Source organism: Ceratina calcarata, unplaced genomic scaffold, assembly GCF_001652005.2.
Source record: "Ceratina calcarata isolate Rehan_Ccalc_2016 unplaced genomic scaffold, ASM165200v1 scaffold205, whole genome shotgun sequence".
Classification (NCBI taxonomy): Eukaryota; Metazoa; Arthropoda; class Insecta; order Hymenoptera; family Apidae; genus Ceratina; species Ceratina calcarata.
Genome location: NW_017142138.1, coordinates 11905 through 28186, shown reverse-complemented (window position 1 = coordinate 28186; position 16282 = coordinate 11905). Strand labels below are relative to the sequence as shown.

Here is a 16282-nt window from a genome sequence, read left to right as displayed (position 1 = left end):
GTTTTAAAGTAAGTAAGCTCCTCGTTAAAAAATGTTTAAAATATTTTCTCACTTTTCTCTTAACGTAAAAAGACTCAAAAATGTATTCACTTTTGTACAAAATATTTGCTCACTTTAAGTATTAAGGCGCTCTTTGTCATTGCAATGTTTTCTCTGTATAAATCGTTAAAGATACGCGTGTACATGCTTGTACTTACACGTCACGGTCGTAGACGACAAAATTAATGCTCCGTACCGTAAGCAAAGCTAAACACCGCTATGACAATTTTTCCCCACAGTAATTACCTGTCGCCTAAAACTTCGTCACATACCTCAATTGTCCGCATACTTTTCTATTGTATGTATCAAACTGACAAAGTTTTAATAAAGTAGCAATAAACAGTATAAATGATTTCAACGATTATACGTCTTTTAGAGTCACTGAAGACATTTGTAAATAATAATAATATAAAATCTGTAGTATTATCAATAAATAACGCTCAAACGCTTTTCACCGTACGAAGTAAGAATGAAATCAACGAAACAACTTAAGAATACAAATTTCACGAGTATAGTTTATTTATGTACATTATGTATATGTATACATATTAGTAATTGTTTTATTCAAGCTTTTATCAAAAAAGAGGCTGCTAAAGTAAAGCAAAGCAAAGAAGTAAGTTGGAGAACTTAATACTTCAACAGATAAAACGAAAACAAAGGTATACTTCGAGGATGATGTTACGGGTGACCACCTGTGTTTCATAACGCATCTTCCGTAAGTAGGAACAATCAGACGACCTGGAAACGCAGTCGAACATAAAGAATTTCGTCGATATCTCTTAATTGTCTATAGAAAAGGAAGTTTGTTCAAAAGACCGTATATAGCTCAAAGTGCGTGTTACGTCGGAGACTTAAGGGAGCGCATCAGGCCCAAAGAATACAGGTCGCTACACTCGCGTGACTGCATTTGCATTCCTCTAAACTAGATTACCTGATTGTTAGAAAATTGTTTCTCATAGTTCAATGGACTCTACAATTAACTGATCTGATTCTATCCGATGATAAGTGGACCTCTTGTTTCATACGAGCTTTTCCTAACAAAACGGATCTTCGCGTGACTCCAGTTGATTCCGCAAACGGTTGACATAATCGTTTCGCTGCGCACCCTACTACTATACAGTTGCGATTTACAATGTACACAATTGGTACAGGTGCAGCAGCTTTTCTATTACCAGTGTTATCAACGTCTGCAACCGTGATCGAACCATAGCAATCACACACAACCGCAGTGAAAGTGTTGCGTGTCTTTTTCCTTTTCCTCCTTTTTTATAATTATTAATCTTCCTATTTTTTTTAAATCCTGTTTTCGTGACAGTACGAAACGATTGTCTCATTTCAAAATAAATCATATTTGAAACATATTTGAATAAAGCACGCACAGGTCACATCTGCGTTGGTTTCTTTTTAAGAATAAAAGCTATTGATTGTGTTTCTATTATTTTAAGTATTCCTACCTTTTAGCGCTATTTCTTCAAATTTCAGTTTCAACTTAATCCTCAGAGATTTCCTGTTTTCTTCTTAAAATTTCGACGTTTCTTTTATATTCGAGGTCAACTAACACTGTTAACACACAAAAGTCGAATTCCTGTTATGATCGTTTTGTTCCGGAAAACACGCGACGCGGGTAAGTAGGTACTCTTGTTTCGAATATGTACCTCGGTACGAACGCGAAGAAGTTTTGCGCAAAGCGTGCCGATGCACCAAGTCGAGGGGAGAAGATGACTGTGGCGTGGGCGATGGCGAGCGGGAACGAAAAGAGAATTGCGAAGTGCCGTGTCTAACCACCGTGAAGGCACGCTTCCAGGAAATTCTTCCCTTTCCACCAAATCTTTACATTCTACTAAAGTGGTGACAGTGACAGAAATTTCGAATTTAGGATTGTCTCGGAACCATGTTGGATGTCACAACAAAAGATCTCAAAAAACTAAAGGCTCCGGTTCCCACTACATAACGAATGTTTTTACATACATATATTTCGAATAAAATTGTTAATAGAGTCAAGTATGGCAAATGGAAAAAAGTGTGATTACTATTCAGTATAATTTATAATTTATTTCATTTTATTGTCCTTCTAAAAAATGTTATAGTTACAGCGATATACGATACTGCTTTAATGTACATTGACAACGAACACGATTTCCATGATTTTCTTATGAACGTGCAGTTAAATATGTTCCAGTCCAGATGATATGAATTCCACCTTCTTCTTTCTGTTCTTCTAAAAGTTCAGAGAATCTACTGGTTATAACAAATATTGACACATCGTTATACGGTATCAGCATATTCATTAATAAAATTTGAAAACACGTTTCCTATTACCCTATACATTAATGAACTTATCAAAATGTAAATATCATTCACGTATTAAAACTTGTTTTAGAAATTGATTAGAGACCTTGACTAGAAAACTGACTGTAAGTAGAGATAACATTAAAAATGTAAGGTTGAATATCCCGTTCTTCAGTTAACAAGTCCAAAATTATTATTAATTACTTGAGCTGATCCGTACTTACATCAAAGATGTGAACTCATTTTTATTCGCATTCGGCTGTGTAATGAAATACACGTGTATGATATATCTGTCAATGTTTTCAATTTTTTTATCATATAACGTAAAGTTCCTGCACATGTGTATTAATAATTTATTTTGTATAAAAGATTTTTATCAAATAAATCATATTTTTCAGTAATATTTTCAGTACTTGAATACTTATGTGTTAATATTACTTAAATATATAAAATATTAAGACAAATATATTAATATTAATTATGAATATTTACATGTATAATTAAAATTTTTATTAGTAGACGGTTATAAACAATCTCTATTGCTTGTACCTTAAGCGATAAGTTCAAGTTTGAGAATACTGACTAAATATGCAAAAAGAAACGAAAGAAGGTGCGTGGTATCGATGATGCAAAAGTTACGAAGTAAGACATTTTATTTTAATGAGGAGAACTCGTTATGAACAGTATATCCTACTTTTTTACTTCATCTGATCTCTATTCATTTCACTCTTCACAGCATTGCTTACAGACTGCATGTAGATACTTTCATAATGTTCAACTGTATACAACTATCATTGTATTTCTCATGAGTTATACATGTATGTATTATATTAAATAAATATTGTTTTCATAGTTTCATGGATACTACGGCCAAGCAGATGTAATAGATAATAGAATACAGAATCTCCACGTGGAGTGAAGGTCCTGCATTTATTTACGCACAAACACAATGTCAAGAAGAAATCTGTGTTACAACTGGTTTTCAGAATCAACGGTTCTATAATATCGCCTGGTTATGCGTAGCTACGGCAGTAGTTTATCGACATCAAGACGAAGAAGGTTTTCTTCATTTTTAACACTAAACCTACCAGAGCGGTCAAATGTCCGCTTTTGAGACTTTAATAATAAATGTTTTTTAATTATTACATGATAATTATTTTGTGTTTTATTGCCTATGCTAAATTCTGTATTATCTATAATCAACTGGAAAATAATATAATGTTTATTTGAAAAGCGCTCATTTGACCGCCATCGGTAGAAATAGATATATATGAAATGTCGGTAGGTTTAGTGTTATTAAATCCGAGACGAATATTCTTTTCATACTTCGACAAATTAAATTCTTTTTTTTACATATTACTCTAGTGCTTCGTAAATTGTCAGATCATTAGTACAAGTTCTCATCTTTCTATTGGTATTTGGTAGCTCTAACGTGTGTGTGTAAATATAGATGTAGAAGTACCGCGATGATTACCTATGTGATATGATTACATATGCAGCGCACCACTTACGTATTACAGTGCTTACAATTCTACTATTGCGAAAATTCTACCATTTTTACTATATATAATTCACTTTTTACTCTGCAAGACCCTAACATAAATAAAATGTCCTGTGCACTTATTTAGTATTATAAAAATAGAAGATATTTATTAATTTTTCATTTTTTAGCTTAAGAATATGTTGTGCAAACATTTTCTTAAAACTACGCAAGGATTTTCAAGAAACATTCTGAAATATTATCAAATCATAAATAATGGTTCAATCAAAGAAGTTAGAAATATTGGAATTCGTAAAGTACATACGACAGAAAAGTCGCCAAGAATACTTATTACAGGTATGAATACTTTAAAAAAAACTGAAAGTAGAATTTTTGTTCAACAGTAACCGCAGGGTAGCTGCCGCGTCGCCGTAATAATTCCAGATTCGCTAATTTATAAAATATTGTAAATATTCATTGCTTATTCGTCAGTTACTAATATCAATACTAATTGTTATTCATTATCAATTACTAATTTTCACTGTTTTCTCTGTTTTTGCAAGGTGGTCTTGGACAGTTGGGCACCGAGTGCGCGAAGCTGCTTCGTAAACATTATGGAAACGAGAATGTGATATTATCTGACATAATCAAACCGACAGAAGAAAGTTTATCGAACGGTCCATTCATTTTCGCGGATATCCTCGATTTCAAGGGGCTTCAAAAAATTGTCGTGAATTACAGAATCGATTGGTTGATTCATTTTAGCGCCCTCCTCAGCGCTGTTGGCGAGCAGAATGTTCCATTGGCTGTAAGAGTTAACATTGAAGGTAAAAATTGATTTTTTAAGTTTCGAAGTATTCTAGGTCGTTGGGAAACGAAACAAATTGTCGTGCTAAGTGAATCTGTTATTTAATTATGTTGTTACCGTAGTCATAAAGGAAAGTGCACTAGAGAAAGTAAAGCAGCTTTCATAGATAAATGCGAATTACGTATCTCTGAAGAGAACTTTCGAAAAACGGAACAACTGCAATTATCATTAAAAAGTTGTAAGAATAATAAAACGATTCGAACAATTCATATATTATTTCATAAATCTTATATTAGGAATGCACAATGTTATCGAACTGGCGAAACAGTACAAATTAAGGATATTTATTCCATCCACGATCGGTGCATTTGGTCCGGATTCACCACGGAATCCTACCCCAAACGTGACCATACAACGTCCTCGAACGATTTATGGTGTTAGCAAAGTGCATGCCGAATTATTGGGTGAATACTATCATCACAGATTTGGGCTTGACTTCCGGTGTCTTAGATTTCCGGGTGTCATTAGCAGTGACCCACCGGGCGGTGGTACCACAGGTATGTACCCTGATGTATACTTATTATTTTTAGCTATACATAAAAATATCCCGATACTAGTCAATAGAATTATTTAGAAATTAAAAAATTAAGTTTCATAAATTAATAGTCGAATATATTTTATTCGTAATACTCGAAGATTTTTTTTAATTAACATCATTTTTAAGATGTTCCAAAAACTGAATTATTTGGAATCTTTTTAATTCTTTTCAGAGATTAATTAATCAAGTTGATAAATACAAATGCGTTTACAATTTTTTTTTCAAAAATGGAGTTTCCCGAATTGCCACCTTATTTACTTAATTAAGTTCATTTTATAAAAGTATCCTTTAACGATAAGAGCTGGAGCACGTTTCAAGCATAATTAGAATAACTAGATAATAACGCAATCTATAGTTCTTCAAGGACAATAGTATACGCTAAATTGTCGAGTATCCCTTAATCATGAACCGTGAGATCTCTGCGTTTCCTTCACTTTCTAATGCGTAAATCTCGAAAAAAAATAAGAGCTATGGAATAGATAGAATTCCTATTGCAATAATAATATTTAAAACGTAATTATTTTAGCTGGTACGTGTACTTCTTACAGATTACGCAGTAGCAGTTTTTCATGAAGGATTGCTTACTCAAAAATATGAGTGTTATTTAGAACCCTATACGAGGTTGCCAATGATGTATATAGAGGATTGTTTGTCAGCGCTTTTTCAATTTTTGAACACTCCAAAGGAGCTACTACAAAGGAGGGTATATAACGTTACTGCTATGAGTTTCACACCTGAAGAATTGTTTGAAGAACTGAAGAAACATGTTCCTAACTTGAAGATTTCATACAAACCAGACGGAAGACAATATATTGGTTAGTATATAACATTCGTATGTGATAATACGTGTAAGTGCTATTCTGCTATTAAATTTTAGCTGAAAGTTGGCCGCAAGTTTTTGACGATAGCGAGGCACGGCGAGATTGGGGATGGAAACACAAATACAATTTAGAAAAACTTGTAGAATCAATGATACACGATGTAAGAAAAAATTCTTCATCTAAAAGATCAATGAAGGAGGTCAATAGTTACGTGTAACGCAATATTATTTAGAAAGCAGCTACATGAATTATAGTAAAACAAAATTGAAAATATTACAAATATACATACATGAAATATAAAATACGCAGTTTAATAAGAATAAATCTAAGAAATAAGCTTTTTACAACCGATTTTACATGTCTTCGTTTATTAATTCAGCGATTTCGTCGGCGGTAAGATCATTTGCTATTCGCTTGGGAATAGCTTTTGTAGTTCTAACTGGAGTCATGCTGCTTCTTTCATGCATAGTATTTGGCAATGGTGTAGTATCTCCTGTGCTTGTGGAAGGTATAACGACATCCTTTGAAAATGTACCAGCAGTTCCTGGAGGTGTACCAGTAATCCTCGAAGGTGTACCAGCATTCCTCGAAGGTGTACCAGCATTCCTTGAAGGTGTACCAGCATTCCTCGAAGGTGTACCAATATTTCTTAAAGGTGTCGCAATGCTTCTATCAATTCGTCTAGGAGTGCCCACTCTATCACTAAATCTTCCACTCTGTGAGAGTCTTTCCTTGTTTTCATTTTCTATGTGATAAAGCAAAGTATATAAATGTATATGCATTGACAAATCATTCGTGCATCTTTTTAATATGATATTGTCGTACCTGTAGGATTTTTTTTAGCTAATATAGCTCGACTTTCCATAAAATATCCATTGGGGTGAAGAATAGGTTTCTCTGGTAACTGGTTATGTGCAGCTTTGAAATATGCGGCACAAGCTATATGATAATTTCTCTCTTTGACTAACTCAGCTATTTCGCCGATGGCTGAAATGAAATGAAAATTATAAATATCAATACAAAAAAATGTAAAAAACAAAATAATGTGATAAAAATATTCTTACTTGCTGGAGGTACGCCGTAATTAAATAGTTTTTGCTTTAATGATGCGGGATCCATGTGCTTATATGGACAACCATGATATTCTCCAGGACCTACAGCTGAATTCATAATTTTTGGACATCCAAGAGGAGTGTAATTTGTCTGTTTACCCGCTTTACCATAAGTATGTCTTATAGTATATGCATAATTTCGTTCAAATTTTTCTGGATCTATTTTCCTAGTAAATTCTGTTTTCCAGAAACGTAAAGAATCTTCTAAAGTCACACCAATGCCTTTTATAAATAAACCGTATTGGATACGCCCACCGTTTTTAAGGTGGTGATTAGTTTTAAGTGCCTCGTGTAATACTCTCATGCACAAAGGATACGAAGTCTTTGACAACTGCAAATTAGACATTATTAAAACAAACTCACGGTACAAAAGAAATAAGTTATTTACCTCATCCAACTTTTCTATAGGTGTACTGTCTGTAGTCCAAACGACCTGAGTTGCAGTGCAGAAAGTACGATTTAAAGTCTTATAATACGTGATCATTCTTTGGTCTTCACTTATCCTTATCATACAGCATCTTGCGCCCTTTATCACAAAAGCATCATACAATTTATTTATAGTTACAATAATAACAAAACTATACTTACATCCATATCATCAATTAAAATCTTTCGGAAATATGAAGTAAACAAAGATATCAACTCTATATGCGGTATATACGCTATTCCTTTACTTAAATAAACTTTCCGTCCTCTAATTAAGTCTGTGACCTTTTGAAAAGGCACTTTATAAAAATCTGTTGTGTCGATATTTGTAATTTTTGCGGTAGATGTACTAAGTTCTTCCCTAAGTTCATCTTTTTCCTCTTGTGTAACCTTAGAAAAACAATTATAACAAAGGAAATCATAAATGTAACAGGTACACATTTGTTAACTGATTTCGTCGCTTACCTGTTGACAGTCTATTTCGTGCTTACTGAGCAATTTTTCAACACCTTCTTTATTTAAGGAGCTAAATCTCAATTTAAAAAGCTCTACTTCTTGTTTAATAAACCACATTTCACGATCTGTATCTTGACAAAATGCCAGTTTTAATATATAATGTGATAAATGATCCATTTTTCTACAAGCTATATCCATATCTGTGGATGAACTACATCCCTTTCCGTATAAGAGATGCGCATAGTCTTTAAGCCCATCTTTCTTTAATGCTGTACTTAGATGTAGTTTGCGTTCTTCTATTGCTTTAAGATCTGTCCTTGCTGCATTACTTTCAACATATTGTAGGACTATAAAAAATTACGTAGAAGCAATTAGTTGGCTAATATACAGATTATTGATCCTTACACGTACAATTTTGCATTGTAATCACCTTTTAATCTGTCTACACCCAGTTTTTGGTAATCTGCAAGTCGTATCGTCCCTTGTAACGGTGGTTCATTGTATATTTGTAAATCGTGTAAATAAATATTCTCAGGATCACTCGTAGACTCGCCATTAGTTGCAGGTCGTCGTCTTGTATTATATTCCATATTTAATGTTTTTTTTCCTTGAATGAAATATATTACACTTTTATTCTTTTCATCTTGAATTCTTTAAATAAATTTTGCGATAAAAGTATGGTTTGCCATACTTACACACTTAATAAAATTTATTACAAAATCAACATACAGCGGTATAATAATATTTTAATTACTATGTACATTCGTGTTAATTATATTTCTTGAACGTACATAAACTTCTCTGATCGGCGATTATTTACCAGTTGCTAGTTGCTACTGCTACTTGCCTTATTACCTATAGGTAGTGTGGTTCCCGCGCTTTTCTCCTACTACTTTCCAAAATGATCTTGTTACAGCAGATCATGGCAGCAAAATATAGTATGATGAGCACACAAATGAAGTGATAATATATGTAATTGATAATTTATATTGTTTAAAGAAGAGTTACAGATGTACGAACTTGTAGATAATTATTCTAAACGTGTCGTCGTGATTTAATGTTTGATTCCGAGTGTAATTTGTTATGCAGTGAAATATTCTTCATTTGTTAAATGTGCGGCATGATGGGATGTATTTGTTAAGAAATATACCCGAAATTATACACAGAAATAATTCGAAAATCCTACTTAATTTATGGTTATTTCATGTTAATAATTTATATCTGTTTAATCTTAATTGTATATATACTTATTAGTGTATATATGTTTAGCTTACCGAAAAGTAAGGAACGAGTAACTCTTCTTTAACCGGCCCTTGCGTTAATTACGTTTAACTAATATAATAATAAGTGTGAATTTCGGGATTTATACATTTATATATGTATGTATGTATGTATGTAGTTTAAAACAAAGGAAGATGTTCACAGTGGAACTCCTGATCTTCAAGCGAGAAATATGAATTTCGAAAGAGGTACGTATTTTATGTTTTCAACAATCAGATTGTAACAACAGAAATTGAATAAAATAATTCATGTGATGTTCGGAAGATGTATGAACCATAATCTAACTTATTTTCATTGTATATATTTATTTCAAATAAAATCATACAACTTTACGCTAATTAAATATGTACATACATACCACGTAGCATTTACATCTTTACAAAAAAGTTAGAAAGGAAAACGTATTGGAAAGATAGCACCAACATATATTTACTAAAACTTAATATATTTAATATTGAAAATATATTTACCAACACATTACCTCGTTTTACAAAAAACTGCCTTGATTATGATATTACATACAAGAATAGCAAATTATGAAATAGTACTATACACTATTAAACAAAAATGTTATAGTTTTGGATTCTTAGATATTGTTGCAGTAGAAATATTTTTAAGTTGAAGAGGAGCCAAGTGACCTTCAACGCTAACCAAATTTTTAACGCAAATTTCTTTCACTTGAAGATTAGAGTATTCCATTCTGTTTTTCACAGGAGATATATCCCGTAATTCACGAATAGTAATATCCGTTTTATTGATAACTTGCTTCTCTAGCAAGTTAACATGTTTAGGATACATTGAATCTCCTGGTAAAACGTACACTCTTCCATCTTGTAATTCTATCTTTACCTAAGAATGTATAATCATTATTAAGATTATAATTTTAGTGCTATAACACATTATCTAAAAGTTATTTCACGTACTGGCAGACTTAAGAGCACCCCTTTTTTACTGCGCTCAATGGCAAAATCCAACAAGTTATCTATACTTTCGAATTTCGCTAGTCTCCCAATTTCATATTGTTGTGGAGGCGGCAATGTAACATCCGGAGAAGTTAACAAATTTCCGGGCATATCCCACTAAATTATTAAAAAATACATCCTAATATACGTAAATACGTGACTCATTCCGTATTTAGAAATAAACCTTACTTTCAAACCTTCCATTTCTGTAACATCATAAACAGTTTGAGGTATATTTGAAATGCAAGCTAGATAAAATGCAGTATCGAAACGCCTTCCAACGAAATAAGTTGGTGTCAACCAGTTACTCCATTCGTAAAGAGACCATAAGTCTGGATAGCAATTAAAATTTTCACATAACGTATAAAATTCCTTAGCATCGTTGTGTACCCTTTCTTGCCAATCGCGTATGTCATTTTCTGGAACTGAACAAGCGAAAATTATTTTCTTTTTATTTGATCAAGTATATTCAAGTAATGGAATTATCCTTTTAATAGAAACAAATATACAAACGCCAGTCAAATTACTTTTTACGTAGTTAGCCCAACCAAAATCATTAGTTTCTTGCGATTGTCTGCATATAAGTATACCGCTCTCTTCAAACGTTTCACGAATCGCTGTTATGCGTAATGAAACTTCTCTTGGCAATTCGTTAGGTTTAAATTTGAAGATTTGAGGACGAACAGAGGTTTTCGGATATAAAGATGTGAAACTGTTTGCATCGATACCAAAGGTGGAAAAAATGTTATGCCACTTCAAATCAGCGTCTGATGGATGTATCTCTCCTCCAGGAAATACGTACATACTCGGCTGAAACCTCGCGTTTTGTTGACGTTTCATGCATAACAGATTGTAATTGTACTGAAACTAAAAATTATTTTTTAAGCTTTGAGAAGTTTAATGGCTGAGACAGTTAAGTACCGAGGAAAAGTCAAATAATTTTCATAAATTCTCGCGCGTATTTTACCTACAAAATCATGTGTTTCGAGTATCGATATTTCAACCGCACGATTGCTTAAAAATTTGCGTCTAAAATAATAGTGAACAAATAAGGTACAACTTTACAAAATGTATTAATTAAAAATGTAATGTCGAATTCGTTTACTTACATTTGCAAAAGACGAACGTATACATTTTTGTGCGTGACGAACTGCTATTATTAAACTAGCAGATTCTCTCCAAGCTCCCATCTTGTCACGTTGATTAATTTATAAAATTTTCAAATAAATAAATTATGAGGTTATGAACACACTAGAATTCCTTGTAAGGTAAGTGAATGTGTGGTATGTGAATGTATATGTATATGCGTGCAATACATGTCAATACGTGTACGTAATTATTGTAATAATTTCTAAATGATTAGATCAAACAATCGTTAGTAATAGTAAATAACCGACTATTAAGAATGTTCCATTGTTTAAAAGTAGTATAAATTCTTTTAATTTTAAACACTTCATCCACATATAAAAATTAATATGTTTACATTTACAAATGTGAAGTTTATTCACAAATAGTTATTGTGTAACTTGATTCATAACATGAATTACTGCACTGACTACAACTTTATGTACAAGTTTATTACTTTGAGATACTTTATACATTTAAACTGCTTAATCTACACATCTTTGGCATTTTTATCACTTTTACCACTTGCTGCAAGCATCAGTTCATATAATTGATATACTTGTTCATCTGTAAATTTGTTAATATCTTCATCTTTCAAAACTTTACCCAGTGGCTTAGCTGTATGCGGTCCTCTTAAGCCAAGCTGTTTAGCAAGCATTACAGTGTATTCCTATAAAATAAAAATTCATTAAGCATGTATTGGTTGTACAAATTCTAAAAAAAGCCTTAGGTAATTGCATAATTCTAGTCTTCTGATTTATTTTTCACTCCTTGCTACTTGTATTATCAAGAAACATAATAACCTAATTGTATTAAGAGAATACAAAATGATTATTCTTCATTAATACTTACTGTCCATTCATTTAAAAATATGATTGCTGCAACTTCATCACAATTCTTGTGTCTTCTAAACTCGTCTTGGACGTAACTAGTTCCTAAGGCTTGAATTTCAGCTGGTAAACCACGATGTAACCTTAAAATTGTTTTATACAGCATCCTAACACGTTGTACGTGTGTTAAACTAGACATACTGTATTTTTTAGAAATGTATCTATTTATAGATACATATTAGCTCTCTGATATTAGTTCTTATTTCCGTATATTTTCATCTATCAGGACAAATTTAAATGAATAATGATCAGCAGTAAAAACTCGCGCCAAATATTATATACATATGCATGTATTTGTATTTAGTATTTAAGTATTTACATTTACTTGCCGCGACGTACATACATGTATTATACATACGTACATACACAGTGAGAGCGAGTATGATACATATACATTTCAAATCATTATAATATTCATACAACATTTAGAATAGAGTGCATACAAAATTATAGTTTGAAATACATTTAATTTGCAGACGTATCAGATTCGCTATATATCATTATTTAATTGTAAATTATTTATATTATGCATTCTTTAAAAACAAGATATACAAAAAAAATCTAACGTACATAACAATACATTGTTGTAATTATAATTGACGCATTCTTTTTACACAGGATTTTTACATTGTATTCATTATCGATATAATTACATTTACAATTAATGTCTATGGCCGGTATTCATATATTGTTACTTATTTTTAAGATCGTCTTAAGCATTTCCTATCCTTATGTATCCCATATATATTTTCAGTCCCTGTCTTGTACAGGAAACAGGGACTTCAGCAAATGCTTAAGGCCATCTTAAATATAAGTAACGACTCTGAATACCGGCCTATAATAAGTATTGATACACAATTATTTATTTTAATGTCTATAGATTGCCAGTAACAACTTTTATTATTTCACATATTTATCTGAGCGTAAATAGATATATTTAAGTACATTTTTTACAATTATAGAATATGGACAAGCTTCTCGGAAAATTAGTTCTTAACATTAATTTTAGCTTCGATACATTAATTATCTTCGGGACACCTAGAGTCTTGAATTTCCTACAAGTAAAAAAGAAAATGTTTCAAACATCTGATGCAATTTAATTCGATTTAATATAAAAGCTTTTGCAATTATAAAAACATAGAGTCATGTATCTTACCCGGTTCCGTTTTTCTCCGAATTTCGACCAGAATGTGACTTTACTCGTAGATTTTTGCCCAGTTTGCTTATTAAAAACGGAACATGTTGAAAACGGTGGCGAATATAAATGTAACGAAACAGCGGGATTCACAGTACTCGGATTTTCAACTCGATGAAGTCCAAGAGAATCTATAAAGTTGTGTATACATATGTTTAGTAATATAATTTTTACAATACCATATACAGTATTTTATGTTATTTATAATTATTAACTTCGTAAATTAACTTGGAATATTTAGCTGTTTCTAATACTTATTTCAAACTATTAAAAATTTTTATTAACAATTTGGTGACCATTACCATTGATGTAACATATTTCATTCAAACCGACAGTGTTTCGCTCCAGCTCTTTGAGTTCTTCCGGCTCTTCTGTTTGATTTTTACACTTCGTAGGCCACGCGTATCGCGTCTATATAGAATGTCAAGCATTTTCAATAAATTTTTATCATATACGCATACGTGAAAATTTGACTATTTTCGTTCAATACCTCGCACAATTCGCCTTGAAGAATTTTCATAACACAATGCGCGTTGGCATGATCGTGTATAGCTGAACCATGGCCTTCACCCCAACAAAGTACCATTAGATTAAATCTTCCATTTCCTTCATCAACCAAATTCCTTGTATACCTAGGCACAATGATTCATTTAGGTTTCCATACAAATTTATTTTACTCAACTGAACGGGATAAGGACCGATGAATCACGATCGCAAACACACGGAATCTTAATGATTTAGTCTTGAAAGGATTAGTAATTAACTTTATTGTTATCCAGTTCGACTGTGTAGCCTAGTTGCGTAGGCATTGTTTGTCTCTAAACGCTGGGAAACCTTTTTGTCGTTTATTCCTTTCGACCCGTGAATTGTACGTATCGTGTGTCAAAGAACCGATATTCTGAATCAAGTCTAACGTAAGTTAAAGGAAGGGGGGCATACGTGAAAAGTATGTGTAACTAGTAGCCAGCCGTTCACCGCACAAACACCACCGATTATTTACGTGCTACACACATAGCCATTAAGGCTAAGGTGTTCCGCATACTTAGGTTCAGTTGCAATCATGTCGTATCCTTTTTGGTCATATCTTTTCCATAAATTCTCATCATTGTAGTTGTGATTAAATGAAGAATTCACCAGAGACAGAAAGTAAGTACTTTAACGTTGAACGTTATATTAATAAACTAAGTGTTTAAAAACAGTGGAGAACTTGAATACTCAAATAACATTAAACTTTCCATTGTATTTCGTGTAAAAAATTTTAATACATTAAGTACATCCTGAATACCTTGTATGCTATATTGCAGTTTTCATAGTTTCGTATGTTGGGTGGAAAATATAATTACGTACTATAATTTCGCTTATGTGGACGTACTTGACATATCATTCTTTGCAGTTTGTGAAACAATTTAAATGTAGATCAGTATTACATTTTGTCCGTACAAAAGAGATGAGAAAATTAAATAAGTAAGAATATCTGACTGCCGTAAAAGAATTACCTTTATTCTTTTAAAATTATTTTAGCATTAAGAGCAAACTTTTAGGTAGAAATTGTATCGCTTGTATATTAATTGACTCAACATTTAAAATTAAACTGTAATAATTGATATTTCATGCATTGCATTTGAAAAACCTTTCTGATAGATTGTCACATCATTAAGTCGCGTTATTCATTGCTCTTCTAATTACATTAGCAAGAACTATAGAACATTGTTCTTACTGATTGAATTATCGTACGTCATTATTGACATCTCTTTCTGGAACAATCTTGGAACCCTCTCTCCTATCGTTTTCACATTGACTGCTTTCTAACATACACATTACGTCGATTAGTGTTTTACTAGCACGAATAACGCATCCGTGCAAGTATCCATAATATAAGTATTTTCTTAGATAACAGTATTGATGTCTCGAGCGAAATCATGTTGCTTTTGTTATTTAATCTGTAATTTGATGATGATCCTCTTTTTTATTGTTTTTTAAGATCGTTTACTTCGCGTTCGCGTGTCTACTCGTGCAGATAATGTGCGTGCACGGTTGTTAAATTTCTAGTTATAGCAGTTAAGACCGATTATGTTCTTAACAAGGTAAAAAATCGTGGAACGATCAGGGTAGAAACTAGCGATAACCTACCCTGAACTTCGTTACATTAACTTTATTTCCCAATACCGACGCGGCTGAGTTACGTTCTATTCTATTTGTATGCGAGCCGATAAAACGTATCAAGAAATTCGATTACTCACAAACTACTTATGAATGTAGGAAGAATACGAAGAGATACATATGTACATTGGACGGATTTATTTTGATTTTAACGCTCTGTCGACTGCTCCCAACTTGAGTGATGATCCATTGATCTTTTAGTTTAAATATACGTACTACACCGTGCCATGGAGTTTTAAAACATGTTTTGAAATTCGACAAGCTATACTAGGTTTCAATCATGAATTATTGTATTATAATTTATAGTTCCGCGAATGTTCTCTTCATGGTTCATTGATTTACCTGTATCTATCGAACTTTGCATATTTCTTCCATTCCAAAGGGTTGCTCCTATAAGAGGCCATTAAGTCCTTGACGTAATCTATATTCACGTGATCAGTAGCGAATGCATCGTGTAAACGATTAATAAGTTCGCTAAGTGATAGAGAAACCTTTGTATTACGATCATTTTTCTCGTTTAATAGTTTCATGCGAGACACACATTGCAAACCAGGATCTTCACTATAGGCTTGCATTTTCTTCACGGTACGTCACTTGTATCTTTTTTCTTATACTCTTTATATTTGCTTATATCACTGAT

The 16282-nt window shown here is 32.3% G+C and overlaps 6 protein-coding genes across 10 annotated transcripts in view; 1 reads left to right on the top strand and 5 right to left on the bottom strand.

Annotated features, from left to right (window-relative positions):
* Positions 1-2321, bottom strand: part of atk (artichoke) — a 14988-nt gene extending 12667 nt beyond the window's left edge. Inside the window, exon 1 of the mRNA XM_026811233.1 lies at positions 2240-2321. Coding sequence (XP_026667034.1) covers positions 2240-2321 — 82 coding nt within the window. The remainder of the gene's footprint in view (positions 1-2239) is intronic.
* Positions 2322-2841: 520 nt separating this feature from the next.
* Tdh (L-threonine dehydrogenase) lies at positions 2842-6291 on the top strand. Of its 3 annotated transcripts, XM_026811220.1 has the most exons (7): positions 2842-2970; positions 3182-3609; positions 4000-4165; positions 4372-4635; positions 4913-5173; positions 5763-6029; positions 6092-6291. In XM_026811220.1, the coding sequence occupies exons 2-7, from the start codon at positions 3604-3606 to the stop codon at positions 6250-6252; spliced, it is 1125 nt and encodes a 374-aa protein (XP_026667021.1). In that variant the 5' UTR covers positions 2842-2970; positions 3182-3603; the 3' UTR covers positions 6253-6291. The 3 variants fall into 3 exon arrangements, with proteins under 3 accessions (XP_026667021.1, XP_026667022.1, XP_026667023.1); XM_026811221.1 differs by lacking the exon at positions 2842-2970 and having other exon boundaries at positions 3174-3609; XM_026811222.1 differs by lacking the exon at positions 2842-2970 and having other exon boundaries at positions 3202-3387.
* Positions 6292-9601, bottom strand: LOC108622093 (DNA primase large subunit). Its single transcript, XM_018019758.2, has 8 exons — positions 9304-9601; positions 8460-8636; positions 8039-8376; positions 7736-7963; positions 7536-7673; positions 7100-7478; positions 6861-7022; positions 6292-6780 (listed from the first exon to the last, which is right to left on the bottom strand). Exons 2-8 carry the CDS (start codon positions 8617-8619, stop codon positions 6389-6391), a joined length of 1797 nt encoding a protein of 598 aa, XP_017875247.1. The 5' UTR covers positions 8620-8636; positions 9304-9601; the 3' UTR covers positions 6292-6388.
* Positions 9602-9738: 137 nt separating this feature from the next.
* On the bottom strand, positions 9739-11657 carry LOC108622089 (nucleoside diphosphate-linked moiety X motif 19). Its single transcript, XM_018019754.2, has 5 exons — positions 11382-11657; positions 10800-11139; positions 10462-10697; positions 10234-10389; positions 9739-10159 (listed from the first exon to the last, which is right to left on the bottom strand). The coding sequence occupies exons 1-5, from the start codon at positions 11460-11462 to the stop codon at positions 9881-9883; spliced, it is 1092 nt and encodes a 363-aa protein (XP_017875243.1). The 5' UTR covers positions 11463-11657; the 3' UTR covers positions 9739-9880.
* Positions 11658-11828: 171 nt separating this feature from the next.
* Sdhaf3 (Succinate dehydrogenase assembly factor 3) lies at positions 11829-12579 on the bottom strand. Its single transcript, XM_018019755.2, has 2 exons — positions 12250-12579; positions 11829-12067 (listed from the first exon to the last, which is right to left on the bottom strand). The coding sequence occupies exons 1-2, from the start codon at positions 12424-12426 to the stop codon at positions 11888-11890; spliced, it is 357 nt and encodes a 118-aa protein (XP_017875244.1). The 5' UTR covers positions 12427-12579; the 3' UTR covers positions 11829-11887.
* Positions 12580-13122: 543 nt separating this feature from the next.
* Positions 13123-16282, bottom strand: part of LOC108622094 (cysteine dioxygenase type 1) — a 5082-nt gene continuing 1922 nt past the window's right edge. The window contains exons 2-6 of one of the 3 annotated variants that reach the window (XM_018019759.2): positions 15985-16242; positions 13973-14114; positions 13785-13893; positions 13444-13613; positions 13123-13342 (exon numbers count right to left, since the gene is read on the bottom strand). In XM_018019759.2, coding sequence (XP_017875248.1) covers positions 13307-13342; positions 13444-13613; positions 13785-13893; positions 13973-14114; positions 15985-16217 — 690 coding nt within the window. In that variant the 5' untranslated portion in view covers positions 16218-16242 and the 3' untranslated portion in view covers positions 13123-13306. Of the gene's footprint in view, positions 13343-13443; positions 13614-13784; positions 13894-13972; positions 14115-15984; positions 16274-16282 lie in introns of all 3 variants that reach the window. The other 2 variants (XM_026811223.1, XM_018019760.2) reach the window with 2 other exon arrangements.

Coding starts and splice junctions, on each gene's coding strand:
- Tdh (XM_026811220.1), top strand. Junction 4,166..4,371: donor GCCAAGAATACTTATTACAG/GTATGAATACTT, acceptor TGTTTTTGCAAG/GTGGTCTTGGACAGTTGGGC. Junction 6,030..6,091: donor AGACGGAAGACAATATATTG/GTTAGTATATAA, acceptor ATTAAATTTTAG/CTGAAAGTTGGCCGCAAGTT.
- LOC108622089 (XM_018019754.2), bottom strand. CDS start 11,462: ATGGGAGCTTGGAGAGAATCTGCTAGTTTAATAATAGCAGTTCGTCAC. Junction 11,140..11,381: donor TACGTTCGTCTTTTGCAAAT/GTAAGTAAACGA, acceptor AATAATTTTTAG/TTTCAGTACAATTACAATCT. Junction 10,390..10,461: donor CAGAAATGGAAGGTTTGAAA/GTAAGGTTTATT, acceptor TTAATAATTTAG/TGGGATATGCCCGGAAATTT.
- Sdhaf3 (XM_018019755.2), bottom strand. CDS start 12,426: ATGTCTAGTTTAACACACGTACAACGTGTTAGGATGCTGTATAAAACA. Junction 12,068..12,249: donor TATTTTTAAATGAATGGACA/GTAAGTATTAAT, acceptor TTTATTTTATAG/GAATACACTGTAATGCTTGC.
- LOC108622093 (XM_018019758.2), bottom strand. CDS start 8,619: ATGGAATATAATACAAGACGACGACCTGCAACTAATGGCGAGTCTACG. Junction 8,377..8,459: donor GGGTGTAGACAGATTAAAAG/GTGATTACAATG, acceptor AATTTTTTATAG/TCCTACAATATGTTGAAAGT. Junction 7,479..7,535: donor CTATAGAAAAGTTGGATGAG/GTAAATAACTTA, acceptor TCTAATTTGCAG/TTGTCAAAGACTTCGTATCC.